This window comes from Camelus ferus, chromosome 7 (assembly GCF_009834535.1).
Source record: "Camelus ferus isolate YT-003-E chromosome 7, BCGSAC_Cfer_1.0, whole genome shotgun sequence".
NCBI lineage: Eukaryota > Metazoa > Chordata > Mammalia > Artiodactyla > Camelidae > Camelus > Camelus ferus.
The window spans coordinates 77,633,173-77,647,877 of NC_045702.1; the positions used below are offsets into that span (position 1 = coordinate 77,633,173).

General features: G+C 47.4%; 1 protein-coding gene across 1 annotated transcript in view; it reads right to left on the reverse strand.

The window, feature by feature from the left end:
- Window positions 1-14,705, reverse strand: part of COG5 (component of oligomeric golgi complex 5) — a 237,564-nt gene that overhangs the window by 6,019 nt on the left and 216,840 nt on the right. Inside the window, exons 19-21 of the mRNA XM_032484216.1 lie at window positions 12,565-12,641; window positions 2,903-3,029; window positions 2,355-2,434 (exon numbers count right to left, since the gene is read on the reverse strand). Of these exons, the coding sequence (XP_032340107.1) occupies window positions 2,355-2,434; window positions 2,903-3,029; window positions 12,565-12,641 (284 nt within the window). The remainder of the gene's footprint in view (window positions 1-2,354; window positions 2,435-2,902; window positions 3,030-12,564; window positions 12,642-14,705) is intronic.

Below are 14,705 nucleotides of genomic sequence, written 5' to 3' on the forward strand. Positions count from 1 at the left end.
TCTGGGACAAAGATTCCCTCCTTGCCAGCAACCTGGGCCACAGCGGGAGCCCAGGGCTCTGGAATCCCCCAAGGAGGGCTTCATTTCCTGGGCAGGAAGGTTCCGCTAGCAGCCCTATGTGGAGTGATGGGCAGGCCTTTTGCAGAAAGCATGACAGTGTCTCTGAGCATGATTTTCAGTTGCTAAATATAGGCTGAGCAACAGCACTGCTGAGGAAATCACTCGGGAGACATTTTTAAAGAGAAGCGAAAGAAAACAGATTTGTCATGGGCCCTCAGCAGGACAACTGTTGTAGATGAGCTTGTTCCAACTTGTTAAGAAGACAAAAACGAACCCAGTTCAGCTGACTGAATCATGAGTCCTCCTCTCTTACCACAGGGGCTGTGGCTGAGCAAGTCTATGGGACTCAGGCAAAAAAATCCACGGACACTGCAAACCCCGCGTTCACCCCAGGCAGAGTCCCGCATCCACACCCAGAGCCTGAGGGCACCAGGCATAACCAGACAGATACACCTGGTGCCTCCCGCCCCCCATTTCTTGGTCAGATGCTCACAGCTGAGATGGTAACAGACAAGCCAGGAAAAAGGGCAGGGCCCTGGCTAATCCACACAGGAGCCGGGCCCACCCGGGCTCTGGTCACCAAGCCTGAGGATTCAGTGCCACCCCCAGAATCTGACCAGCTGAAGTTTTTCAACAACCCCCTGCAGCTTCCTTCCTTGGTGGAGCCTCTCAGGTGACAGCCAGGGCTCAGCCTTGGCTGCGCTATGAACTGCCTGGGCCGCTTTAAGACATCCTGCTGTCAGATCCCAGCCCAGAGGCTCTGAGGTAGGTGAAGGTCGGCCTTGACCTATGGGTTTTCCAAGTTCGACTCCCGCGTGTGCAAACAAGGCTGGGAACCGCTTCACACCAGCCCCACGCTGGCTTTGGAGCACCCAACTCACGCCCTGCACTTAGGCTCAAACAAAGGCTTGTTTGATGCTGTGGTCTCCAGACCAACAGCACTAGGATCCCCTGGGAGAGCTGAGAATGGCTTCAAGAGCGATTTGAGAGGTACAGCTGACTGGCTTTGGACAATGAGGGTGACAGAGGTACTGAATGATGGCTTGAAGGTTTCCCAGCTTGGCTGGACACAGATGATGGTGAAACCCCAATCAAGACAGGGAGCCTAGGAGAATGAGCAAGTTTGAGAGGAAAGATGATTTAACATTCAGGAGCTGAGCTTTGCTTTCTGTGGGACTGCGAACGGCAGCATAAGAAGAGCAAGTCTGCTGGCCCGAGGCCCTGGACCACCAAGGAGAGTCACAAACCCAGGGCCACAGGAGAGAAGAGGTCTCTAGAGTCCCAGGTCTGGGTGAGCTCACCTGGGGACCAAAGGACAGATCGAACGTGAAGGAAAGAGCCAGGAACACACTGCAGGGAAGTGATGGCATTTAAGGAGTGGGCAGAACACAACAATTCAGCAAACAAAACTGAGAGAAAAAATCACCAGAAAGGTTGGAACAGAAACATGATGGGGGCAACACGGCAGGGCCGAGAGGGCGGGGCCTGTCTGGGTTTGTCTTGTGTCCCCAGGGCTGGGCACATAGTGCATAGTCATAAAAATGTGTGGACTCGGTCAGTCAATGAGGAGTTTCAAGAAGGAAGGGTGGTCACCTCTAGCTGGGGTGGCAGAGTGAGAAGGGGAGAACAGAAATGTTTGGATCTGGTGGCTAAGAGGTCTCCAGAGATCGTGGTGAGAGGAATTTCAAAGGAGAATGCTGATGGAACAGAGATGCTTAAACAGTCGTGTGTGCCAGTGGCAGCATCCCACCCTGGCTGCAGCTGGGTGGACGGGGTGTGTGCGTGTCTGTGTGCGCTCACACGTGTAGAACCACACTGGAGAGGCACTAGGCTGCTGGTGTCCTTGTTTTCTACTAATAAACGTACCACGTTTACTCACATCTGCGCACCAATTCAGTAACCGCCCCAAGCGGAAATGAAGCAGAAAATGTGGAGTCCAGGCAAGGAGTCTATTCATGGCTGAGGGTCGTTTTCAAAATCAGCAGCGCAAGGTCCTTAGGGCCGCATCAGGCCCGGGACAGCACAAAGTGGGTTGTGAAGTCGCGGAAGTGGAGGACAAGGAGGGCGACAACTGCTGTGCTCAAAAGCAGCACCCTTCGGTGCCCCAAGACGCGCCTGCGCAGTGAGGTGCCCCCTCCCCGGCTCCCCGAGGCGCATCACTATACACGCCCGCCCCGCCCGGCTCCTTCCTCCTCCCCCGCCGCCCCCCAGCGCCATCGCCACCTCCTTCCCCCCCCCCCCCCCCCGCCCCGGCTGCGAGAACAGGCAGGTGTCCCTGGAACAGGTGGCTTTACCTGATGAGGAGGAGCCTGTCCTTCTCAGAGGGATGATCATCCAGCCACTGGGAGAAGCGCGCGTGGGACCATTCCGCCCTCTGCGGGGTGGGAAGACAGTCAGGGGAGAGAGAGCATCCCGTTCTTCGTCCCTCATGCCTCGCCGCGCTGGTGCGGGGACTCGCGGGGACTCCCGGGGACAAGGACCCCAGACACTGCCGGAAGGGAGGCGGCCCAGCCCTCCCTGACTCCCAGGGAGCCTCGTGCATTTGCCAACTGAAGGTGGGTCAGCCAAGGAAACGAGGCCTCCGTCAGAAAAGATTTATGAACATACATTTCTAGTGTCACTGTTACTGAGTGGGCTCATTCTAGATGCATCAGGTAATTTTTACTCTGCAGAGAAAGGAGGGGCTGGGCAGGGGGAATTTTCCTCCTTAATCATTCACTGCCCAGACACAGATCCACGACTAAATAAGGCAAGAGAAGGCCGGGCACCTTCAGTGAGCGGGGCCGCACTCGAAGGGTTAAGGGGAAAGATGGGAAACAGGGTTCTAGCTTCACTTCATTACCTGGAAGGGGGATTTCAGCTCAGAAGGTGCTCTTGTGAACAAAAACTGAATGACGACACTGAATGGAATAATGTCCCCCAGTGCAGGACTGCTGGCCACGTGTTCACTTGTCTGGAAGAGCAGTGGTCTAAAGGGAGGGAACACGGAAGTTATTTCATGCTGCTCAACACGGAAAGCGGCGATTTTGTAAAAGAATCGTAATAGCATATTAGTACAACGTAACTGCATGGCAGTGTAACAGCATAGTGTGTGGCAGAAGAATGATAGTGGCAGTCTGCTGAGACTGGCTAATTCTTAACCATTTCTTAACCCCCTAATTCAGCCCAGACGCTTGTGCGCGTGTGCACACACACGCACGCAGGTTGACCTGCCCTTCAACTCCATCCTTGACACCCAGCTCACTGCCTTTGGGTCTGAACTGACTTCAAGGTAACACAGCAGAATCCCCTGAGATTTTAGGGAGGTTGTAAAGGCTCAAATCAAAGCACATAGTGAAAGCCTTCAAGTAGTAAGAAGTAACAGATTCCTATGGTGGTTGAAACTTTCAGCTTTCATTTTACACTAAATCCTTCCTTGGGCTATAATCTAATGTGGGTAAATCCAAACATTTTCTACGCAACTTTTCTAATGGCAGTTATGTCTTTGTATATGAAATTACTGCCTCAGTGAACATTCTCCCCTTCTAATATCGCTGTGTGTCTGGGTGTCACCACCCACGACACGCACACCTCATTTTATTGTGCTTCGCAGGTATGGTGTCCCCCCCCCACAAACTGAAGGTTTTGTGGCAACCTGGCATTGTCAGATGATAGCATTTTTTTAGCTATAAAGTATTTTTAAACTAAGCTATGTGCAAATGTTTTTTTTCAGACATAATGAATGCTATTGCACATTTAATAGATTATAGTGTAAACATAATTTTTACATGCACTGGGAGATCAAAAAACTCATATGCCTCGCTTTACTGTGATAGCCGCTTTACTATAGTGGTTTGGAACCAAACCCATAATATCTCTGGGGTACTTCTGCATTTTACAGGGGCCTGAGGCAGATTTGCCCATTACCAATCCCCTACCGCCTTGTCAAAAGGCTGGCAAGAAGAATTTGAAACTTTTATCTACCCCTCCCTGGCTTTAGGCTCGGATGGACAAGAGTTAATTCCAGGCCAAGCTGCAGAGGCTGAATCTCGAGGTGGGATGGGAGCAGGGTCTCCTGACAGAGCAGCGTGTAAATTGGCTCTGTCCCCGGGCTCCTCCCTCACCCAGGTTACTTCCTCGTGTGCAGCTGGAGACAGACCAGATGGTGGGACGTGACATCAGGAGCCAGAGTGCTCTCCAGACAGCTGCTTCTGGCTGGATCCAGAGTACTGTAAGAATGTCTTCATATTAAATATTCTATAAGTGAAATTTATCCCTGGTAGAGATTTTTCTAATTTCAATTGTTTTGTAAAATAACATTATTCTGTAATTTATTTTCTTTAGCTCTTGGGGAAACACTTCAGTTCATTCGTGTTGTCTGTGACCAGAAATCCAACAAGCCCCACAGCAGGCGCTCCGTGGGAGCGTGTGGCCCTGTGCAGTGCACTGGCCTTTTCAGGACCCATCTCACGGAGTTCCATGCTGCAGAGCCGTGGGCACTGAGTCCAGCACCCAATCAGGGATGAAAACACTACTGAGAGAATTTTGGGTTGGCCTGCGGGCACCTTTGCCTGAGGATGAGCCGGTCTGTCTCCAACTAGCCAAGCTCCTAGTTTTAACAACAGCAGCAAGAGCGACCACATACAGCACTTAGAACATGCCAGGCACTGTTTTATGTGAACTCATTTATTTCTCCACACAACCTATGAGATAGGCACCGTTACCCCCCCCCCCCCCATTTTACAGACAGGTAAACTGAGGGGGAGGAGCAATCAAGTAAAAGCTAAGCTAAGAAGGGGCAGAGCACGGACTCCAACCTGGAAAGCCTGGCTCTAAACTTTGCCAGGCAGCCTCTTGTAGGATATCAGCTGTAGCTACCACTCATCCTGTCTTTACAACAGACAGACTGATTCTCAGAGAGAAACAGAGAGCCCTGGAGAACATACAACCTCAAACTGTCAACAACTCCCACAGAAAAACCTATCTGAGAAAATGAATGTTTCCAGGACACTACCTGAAGGTACCCTAGATTCTCGCCATGGGTCAAAGACCACTAGTCACCCACACACTTGAACCACGTTATCATAGCCTCCCTTGGAATCACCTTCATCTGGCGGGACCCGAAGGTCCTGTGGGCAGTGAGTGGCGCTGTCAGAGGCCCCTGGAAGCTGACTCTGGGTGGTAACGGGACGAGGCTGTCCCCCGCCGGCTCCACCTCCCACAGGCTGGGGCGCTGATGCTCTGGCAGGGGAAACGGAACAGCTCACAGCCCCAGGTTCCTGGGTGCTGAGCAGCCGGCTCCCCAAGCAGCCCTGGAGCCCCCAGTCCAGCCGGAGGCCAGGCTGTCCCTCGACAGGGCTGCTGGAAGAGGGGAGAGAGGCTGTGGGGAGGCGGCTCCTCCCCTGGGTCACAGGCTCCCACTGCAGGCCTGGCATGCCCTAAAGGCCACTGGGAGGGACATGGGGAGACAGGGGAGCTCCTGCCCGCACTTCTGTCCCGGCTGTCCCCAGTGCTGTGAGAATCCCCCTTCCCCAGAAAAGCCGACTCTTGGCCTGTGGCATGCGCCATGGCAGGATTCATCCTGCCCTGGTTTGTGATGCGAGGAGACGGGGGTCAGTCCTGTATGACAGACAGGCCTCAACTTACTGAAGAGCAGCCCGATGGAACCCTTTCTGCCTCTACTACACAAAGGTGACCAAGAGTTATGGTCCCACATCTCTCAGTGCTCCCAACATGAGGTCCCGTGCACGGATGCTGTACAAGTCAGTACTGAGAAACACTGAACTTTCTCCTAAGAACTGATCTATTTCCTCCCTCCCGAAAACAAGACTTACACAGCTGATTCTGTTTCTCTTTTATCTTTGGCTTCAGGACCTTTAAAGTCAAATTTGAAATTTATCTACAGCAATTAATTAGTTTTATGGTTTTAATATTTGTGTTTTTCTTTATTTTCCTTCAATATACTCTTGATGCAAACTGCAAACAATGCAAGGGCAGAAAGGGAGGAAGGACAGGAAAGAGGGAGACAGGGAGAGAGGAATGATCTGTAACATGCCACATCCAGCAGCCCAACCGAGCTACACACCGAGGCTGCTGAGTGCGACGCCCGCACAGGGCAGGCCTGATAGAAACCAGCTCACTTTGAAGTGGGATCTTTTGGTCAGTCACCTGTCCCTTTGGAGCTCTGGGTCACAGCTGTTATTTTCCTGACAAGACCAAATCTTCCACTCTAGCTACCAACAGGACTGCCAAAGAAGCCAGGGAAAGCAAAACTGGATTTGATTCCACATTATGCATCACTGACGTAATTACCTGTAAACATCAAAAGCAGAGATTTTGTTTCTGATGCCTGTTTTAACAGTCTGAAAGAACACAGCATGAGAACCTCCCTCCTCCCTGATTCCAGGTGGAATCTGAAATACCAGCAGTTAAAAAAGAAATCACCATCTGAGGTGACATGGGGAACAAAAAGAAGCTAATTAAGGGGTTATAAAATGCAGATACCCCAAATACCACAATATCATTCTCAGAGAAAGAAACTCTAACCAACAGCACTTTCAAAATTAACTTTATAGGCAGCTGGTAGTCTTAATTAATCAAGTCTTAGGTCCCATTAGAGAAAAGTATTTCTGGCCTGGGCTCTCCACATTTAAGTGACTCACAGCTGTGTAGCTGTCAGTCTTCTGTTGAGGCCAATTACAAAGTGAATTAAGACCACAGTCCTGCTGTTCCCGCATCCACAGCCAGCATCAGGGGTGCTCTGTGCCACCTGCCTGCCACCCTGACTCCAAACCTCCTCTCGGTGAGGGGCCTGGGAAGGCGGCAAAAGCACTGAGATCTGGAAGCAGCATAGAAATCAAACAGGATTCCTCCCTGCACTGGACAGAGTGAGGGCTTCTGAAAGGCGAGAAGGGGTAAGTGTGGGAGGCCTGCAGGAGGTGAGGGCCTCGGTGGAGATGCTTTACAGAAGCCCCGACATCATGGCAGGAGGGCCATGTGTGTCCCGGGAGAGAATGGCCCAGGAGGCTGATGACTGGGGGTGAGTCAGGACTGAAAGCAGAGAGGTGAGCGGTCCTCCAGTTCCCTGTCTTAGAGCCCAGGCCGTCAGTCCCGGGGGACCAGGACGGAGAGGAGGCAGGATTCAGGCACGTGCTCTCTAGCGATTAAAAGTGCACATTTGCCTCAAGATTCCCGAGGCATCTCCTGGAAGCCTGTCTGCAGCACAAGACAGGGAGATGAGCCATTTCATAGCAGGAGGCCACCATCAAAGTGGGGGGTTGAGATTCTCTTTAACATTTTCTGACATTTCCCTGGAGGATTCACGCAAGCAGTCACAGGGTGTTCTAGGACCGGTCAGAGTGAAAACAAATTAGGATTTCTGGACTAGGACGTGGTCAGGCAGAGGTGGGTCTGAAATGCAGCTCTGCAACCCTCACATGATGTCAGACGTGCAACCCTGGCGACTCGCCCCCCAGCCCCTGACTTCACAGCATCATCCCCGACTCTCAACCCGGTCGTGAGGGCGAAGCGAGAAAATATCAGTACAACACTCGACACAGGCTTGTTAGCATATAGTAAATGCTCAAATCATGGCGGCTAGAATAAAACCAACAATAAACGACATGTCCAGCCCTCCACGTTTGCCCGGGGACTCCTAGCACGGCTAGAGAAGTGGCAGACAGCACAGCAAAGCAAGCCCCACATGTGGCCACCCTGTGGCTTCAACACTGCCACCAGACCCTTGGAATCAAGAATCTAGAGGCCCTGGGGAACCAGTTATTGCAGAGGACGGAGTAAGTGGGAGGGGAGAGAGGAGCACGTCTGGGGGCCCACTGCTAAAGGTGCTAGAAACGGCAGCGGCAGAGATGATGGCATGGCCCGCGCAGGTTTCAGGCGGCAGGTGATCATGGGTGTGAGCGGCAGACATGGAAAACCCTCCCGACTCTGACAGTGACACACAGTTGGTGCGAACACACACTCTAGCGTCGCTGATGGCCTTCCTTCTCCCAGCGCCCCTCGTGCTAACAGAAGCATCAGAGCAGCCCACGTCTCCTGACAGCTCTCAGGGCTCTTTCATTAAACCTGAGGACAGCCCCTCCCAGCAGGGCAGGTGGGGGGCAACGTTCGGGGAAGAGCCTGTTCCCTCGGGAGCCAGGGCGTGGGGCCCAGCTGAAGGCAGGGCCTGTGTCCCTGAGCCGTGAGAGGCATGTAGCCCTGTCTGTCCCTGGTTTTCCTGCACTGAGGCCGTCCAGGGTCGGAGCTCTCAGGCGCCTGGCCAGGTGGAGCAAAGGTAACTACCCTTACAGATGCCACTGGGGGACACTGCCAGGCTGCAGAGGGACGGACAAGATGGGGCCTCGCAGCTCTGCCACGGGTGTCTCATGTACAAACATCAACCACTCAGGAGCAAACCCCTCATGTCAGCCGCTTTCTGAGGCAGCATGCTCTCCGGGGTAAGCGAAGACGCCCACTGCCCGGGGAGCTCTGTGTGGACAGTGACATGTAGATGTACGCAGGCAGCTTGCTGGCCTCGTTGAAGAGTCCACTAACATGACCGTCAAGGAGGAGTGCCCGCGGCGGGCGGCTGCGTGGTGGGGGGAGGCCGGGCCGGGCTGCACCTGGGTCCAGGCCCGCGGGTCCCTCCTGCAGCCGCCGCCTCTGCACCTGCTGGGTTTGGGCTGTTCGGCCGCCTGTTTCCCTGCCCCCTCCCCATACTGTATGTTTCAGTATATGTTACATTATTTTTAGGGTCCGTTGTTATTTTTAAATGGGAGAAACACTGCACGAGGGATTGTTAAATATATTTGTTGACTTTTCAAACTACAAATATAAAACCACCAAGACAAAAAATTTGAAAAATATAGAAAATCTCTAAAGGACAAATCACTGGTAAGAACGCTACTATCCCATGGTGACATTTTGCTGTTTCCCCTTCGCCTCTCCTCTCTCTACACACATACATGATTATTTAAAAAATAGGAGGAATCACAGCACATACACTGTGTAATAGCCTGTTTTTTCATTTCATGATGCATTAGGAAGTATTTTTCCTATTATTAGATACTAACAACAACATAAATTGTTAATGGCTACATATATTTGGTCCTATGGATGTGGCATATTACTATTTAGCCAATCTCCTACTGGCCTCCACTGAGCTGGTTTTGATGTGACTGAGAATCTTTAGGGAGGAGACCCATGAATAAGAGCCAAGGTCAATCACACACACAACCACTGGATGAGGCCTTTTCCTTGTCACGGCCCACAGCACAGATGGGGGGTTAAAAAGGGTGGGCCCTGCCCTGTAGCTGCTCAGGACTAATTCTGGAGAAGAGGTAGATCTCTTAACGAGTTTTCAAATGTAACAAATAGAAGGCCTAGAGTTGGCACACTGGAATAAAGATTACTCTGTACTGACGACTCCTCTCTAGGAAGGGGCGCTGTAGGCCCACCACACAGGTGAGCCGTCCTTAGTTGATTCCCCTCTCACGACAACAGAGACTGGCAGGGGTTTTCTCAGCAAGGTTCACAGGCACGTGTTGACATCTTGCTTCTCCAAAGATGGACAGACTAGGGCTAGATTAACCCCAGAATACACTACATTTTCATTTTGTTTCCTGATTCACTTAATCCTAAAATCTTTATCAAAGGGTTGTCCAAGACCTCTCACACCAATGAGAGAGTGCTAGGATCGGTCCAACAGATTTCTGTAGATTCGACAGAACTGCAGGAGTACACTGCTAGACATAAATCTGATAGAACTGTTCACTGAATTCAAATATGGAAAATGCCCCTCAGGCAAGATACAATTACTCTTCCTATATAATATACCTAGGTACTGAGGCCTTGGGAGCTGAGGGGTCTGCAGGAGGAAGCTCAGGAATGCCAGGAATCCCAGGAGAAAAGGGCCTAAGTCTTTACAGATGGAGAAAGGAAAAAACCTTTGCCCCTGTCACTAGAGCGGCTAAAGTTCAAGAATTAAAGGTCCTGTGAGAAAGGTAAGAAGCTACTGGACACAAAACAGTGGGTCATGAAGCCAATTTCAAGGGCTAAAATAATCTAATAAAAAATAAATGACAGAGAACGTCACGTCAAGTAATTACTGTTTCGTGGCACACATGTGGGTGTGCATCTGTCTGTGCACGGGGGTCTGAGTGTGTCTGCATGTAAGTATATGCCAGATTGTAACATAAAAGATGTCTTACTGTGAGTCATGGTCAGAATTCTGAAACACACCTAGACTGATCATTGCCCCATAAGAGAAGCTGGATATAAAAAGCAGGATTTTAAAAAATTATACACTAACCAATTATTAATTTTTTTTCTATAAACAGGTATTAGAAAGTGTCACCATTCAAACTTTAAATGTTTCCTTAGAGATTTCTTTTCTCATGTAAAAATTGGGACGGGTGACGGAAAATCCTAAATGGCTTAAAACAGAATTGTTTTCATGTGAAACCCTCAGAACTTGTATCTCCATTCTGTGACACAACTTTAAAAGCACTTGGATAAAGGCCATCTTGCCTCAGTGAACAGGAAGATAAATACTATTTTAATACATGCACATGGAATAAACAACTAAACACGGAAGCCAGGGCTATCAAAAAAAAAAAATAATTATATAAATAGCAAATCCCAAATCACAGCTTTTCCCATATCTTTAAAAATAACTAGATGGTTACTATCCTGCAGCACACTAACTGATTCTGTTACTCAGGGCTGCCTTCTACCACCCAACTGGGATTGCCATGTTATCGCCTTAAGGTAAGTGACTTTATAAGAGTATTATTAAGGCTATTTTTATGGTACATCCAGATAACTCGTGGACTGGTAACCTTAGGACCTCTTAATCTTTCAACTTGTCCATATTTCGTAGTGTCAAACCCTAAGGCTTCAACAAAATATTTAAATACTTTATAAAAGGCTTGAGCTAATCCAAAGAAGGTATCTGAAAACACTTACGATCTCGCTTTAAGTATTTTGGAAACCCAACTTTGTACAGATGGGCATTTGAGAAAAATAATTAAGGCTCTTGTGTTGGCATTAAAAAAAAATCTTTGCCAATTACAAATAGGTAAAGGATAGGCCTCCCCTTTCAATCAACCACCTTAGGTTTGGGTTTTTTTTTTTTTTAAAGTATAGTCAGTCCGTTTACAATGTTGTTAGTTTCCGGTGTACAGCACAATGATTCAGATCTACATACATATATATTCTTTTTCATTATAGGACATTAGAAGGTATTGAAAACAGCTCCCTGTGCTGCACAGTAGGACCTTGTTGTATATCTGTTTTATAGATAGTAGTTAGTACTGCAAATCCCAAACTCCCAGTTTGTCCCTGCCCACCCCATCTTTCCCCCTGGTAACCACAGGTTTGTTTTCTGTATCTGTAAACCTTGGGTTCTTCTATTTCAAGTGACATTACACCTGCATTTTCCACCGAAAGCTTGGAGACGTAAGAGAGTGAAGCAACCCTTTAAAGAGCACACTGCTTATTCATTACTCTAGTGTCTCATACTGAGTCTTGTTTACAGAAAGCCACATGCCTGGATGCTCTTTCCTATCTTTATGAAGAAACATTCAGAAGCCATTATGCTCTTGGGTATTATGGACAGTCTACATCATGGGTTCCCATCTGGTGTGCTGTGGTCACAGAATGGTCATAAGTATTATGCTGATCGCCTGTGCCCTCAGGGTTGGTGATCTTTGTATGTACACGTTTTCTATGCGTGTCATGATGTTGAAAAGTTTGAGAAGTCTGGCTTACTGAATAACCAGCCATATGAACACCATCTTATCTTTTAAAATCTGATATTGAAGACACTAGTCATAAGCTATTCAATATTCCTTAACATTTGAGTTAGTAAAGGCCTATCTAAGCATTTGGAACTGAAAAGGATTTTCTGGTTAAACTGGATCATGAGTTTGAATTAACTCATTGTCTTTCTTTTTGAACTGGTTTCTAGGAAGCTCAATCCTAAATTTTGTGCTCAACTGCACTAGCCATCTTTAGCCCCAATTTTTCACTACATTTACAGGCATTCCCTGCATTCATCACTAAACTCAGTCCTTCTTATACTCTATTTAACACTTTTGTTATGGAATGCAACCTATGACATTTAAAAAAGTAGATTGGGTTGGAAATGATACATGAACAAACACATTTTTCAGAAAAAGATGTCTATATACTTACGAACTGCCTGGTATTACTACTCAATATATTTCTGCAAGAATGGAGAACTAAAAAAAATCTCCCTAGAAAGAGCATAATAAAAAGTTTACCAGTTCTATCTTGTGAACTGTAACTCAAAAATAACATACACATACACTCACTAGTCATTACATATAATTTTACACAAGTTTCTGGTTTGAATAACTTTTAAGATGAACCATATGAAATTGCCACTGTTGTAGATCACAAAATGGTTGAATGACTGCAATTTCATACAGTTCAACATGAATAGGAGAGGATTTATCTGCTAATAGGATATGGGTATCTGAAAGTGGTAACAGAACTGTGTCTCACCTGAATGACCTCAGCATTCGGTAGGACTTTCCTAAATCAGATACTCTTCTGCAGAATGGACCCACAGCCAACTCCATCTGAAATATTAAAAGATATGCCATAGCTTTTTATGTCAGAATCCTAAGGTGAACTGGGGATAAACCTGGATCATAGAAGTTGTAGCTTTCAGTAAACTTACCTGCACTGGGAGGTAGTTTTAAAAGTCAGTTAAACTTATTAAAAGGTAAGAACTTAGATAATTTTTGCATTTATCTACTAAAGGGGCGTAAGATGAGGTAATTCCTTCAAGAAAACAGAAAAACATCTGTTATGTAAGAGGACAAAGACTGGACTTTCTCCCTCCATTGAAAAATCAGACAAAGGCTTTCAAGACTGACTGTGTGCCTGTACTTTCTTTAGCAGTATCACAAGATTTTTTATACTAAATATAAATGATGACAGTTTTCACCCAGCTAGTTCGAGTGATAAAGACCGCTGACTGGAGGCAGCACGTCTGTTTCAGAATCCCACCCCTACAAGGACTAGCTGCGTGGCCCTGGACTTAACTTCTTTAAGCTACAGGTTCCTCACCTGTCAAGTGGAAGAAAATAACACCTACTTCATAAAATTATGCAAATAAAATAGATAACCCCACAAAGCACTATGTGCGTGGCATACGTAAGTGCTTGTTAACTGTTGGCATTATCAGTGTTTTTTAAATTTCCTCCTTTTAATACTTTTTAGTAAATTAATTTGCTTCCTGGGTGAAGAACTGAGCAACGACTGCTTCCACCTCTCTTCACTTCCCTCCTCTGACTGGAAATCTTACTTGTCATGAACTGGAGTGTGAGGCTACCTATTCTTTATTGACCAACTGCATAAGCAAAATTTTTTCCTATGTGGTACTCAGATGATAAACCCTTTCTTCATTCCTGCTACGAACAGGACCTTGGTTAAGAACAGTTTAGAAAATGTCTGAGAGAAGGCTGCTCCCTGTTAAATCAGCATCTTTCTTCAAGAAAAACATACGAGAGAAATGTGGGGCTTCCGTCCTGCTGGCCATCCTTCTAAAAAGCTCCTGCTCAAATCTCCTTGCCCTCGCAAAGCCAGGGAGACCTAATCAATCACTCACTGGAGAAACACTTCTGACTCCCCACTGTTGCCAGGCGCCAAGCCAGACACGGGGATGAGAAGATGAGTTAGACTGAGCTGCCTTCAAGAAGCTCTCTCAAATTCCGTGAAGAAGGTGATTCGTATATCTATTTAAACAATCTAATGTCTATTTACCCAAATTACAAGAAAGGTATGTGTGTGTCTGCACAGACACACACATACACATGCTGATTATTATTAAGCAAATGACAAGTGTGATACCAAATGTATGAACTGGCTGTCAGGGGAGAACTGGAGGGCAGCCTCCCTCCTTCAGCTGGTCTCGAGGATGACTTGCGAATGGTGGATTTCTCTCTTTAGCATTTAGAAGACACAGAGTACACCCTGTATGTCCTAGAGGGAAATCTCACATGCTTGGAAAATTCTTTAAAATACAAAAGAATAAGTAAACAAAAAGAGAAATCTAAGGAAGAAAAGTCAGATTCTTGCCAACAATGCAAAAGAGAGCAGCTTCGAGCCAGTGTTCTCAACTCAAGACACGGGGTGTGCGCTGCTCCTGGGGACCTGGGTAGCTTATTCACTTGATGGGAGGTTCTGGTTTCCTACAGAACATGTATTTATTTTACAGTGAGCACAAAGTAAAAATGTGATTATCACGTACCTATGACTGTGTGTGTGCACATGTGTGTGTATAATGGTTTTTTACATGCTGAAATTACGTGAGGTATTTTTCATGTAATGTTTTTGTCAATTTCTTTTTCAATTACCTCGTGGGCTTCATCATCACTGAAGATTAAACCAGACAACCTCTGCCTTGGCACTTGAGCAGGACTGAATGTGAGAACGAGTAAGTGGCTGGGAAAAAACTATGGTACTGAGAGAACACGACCTCGAATGGCTGTGTAAGCAATGAAGATTGCAGGAGATTCTATGCCACAAATTCAAAATGTTAAATGTTTAAAATAAATTTTTCATCCATAAAGGATCTCTAGGGCACTAAAAACCATTTTCTTCCACCAGAATTCCATTAAACAAGGCCATGTTTCTAA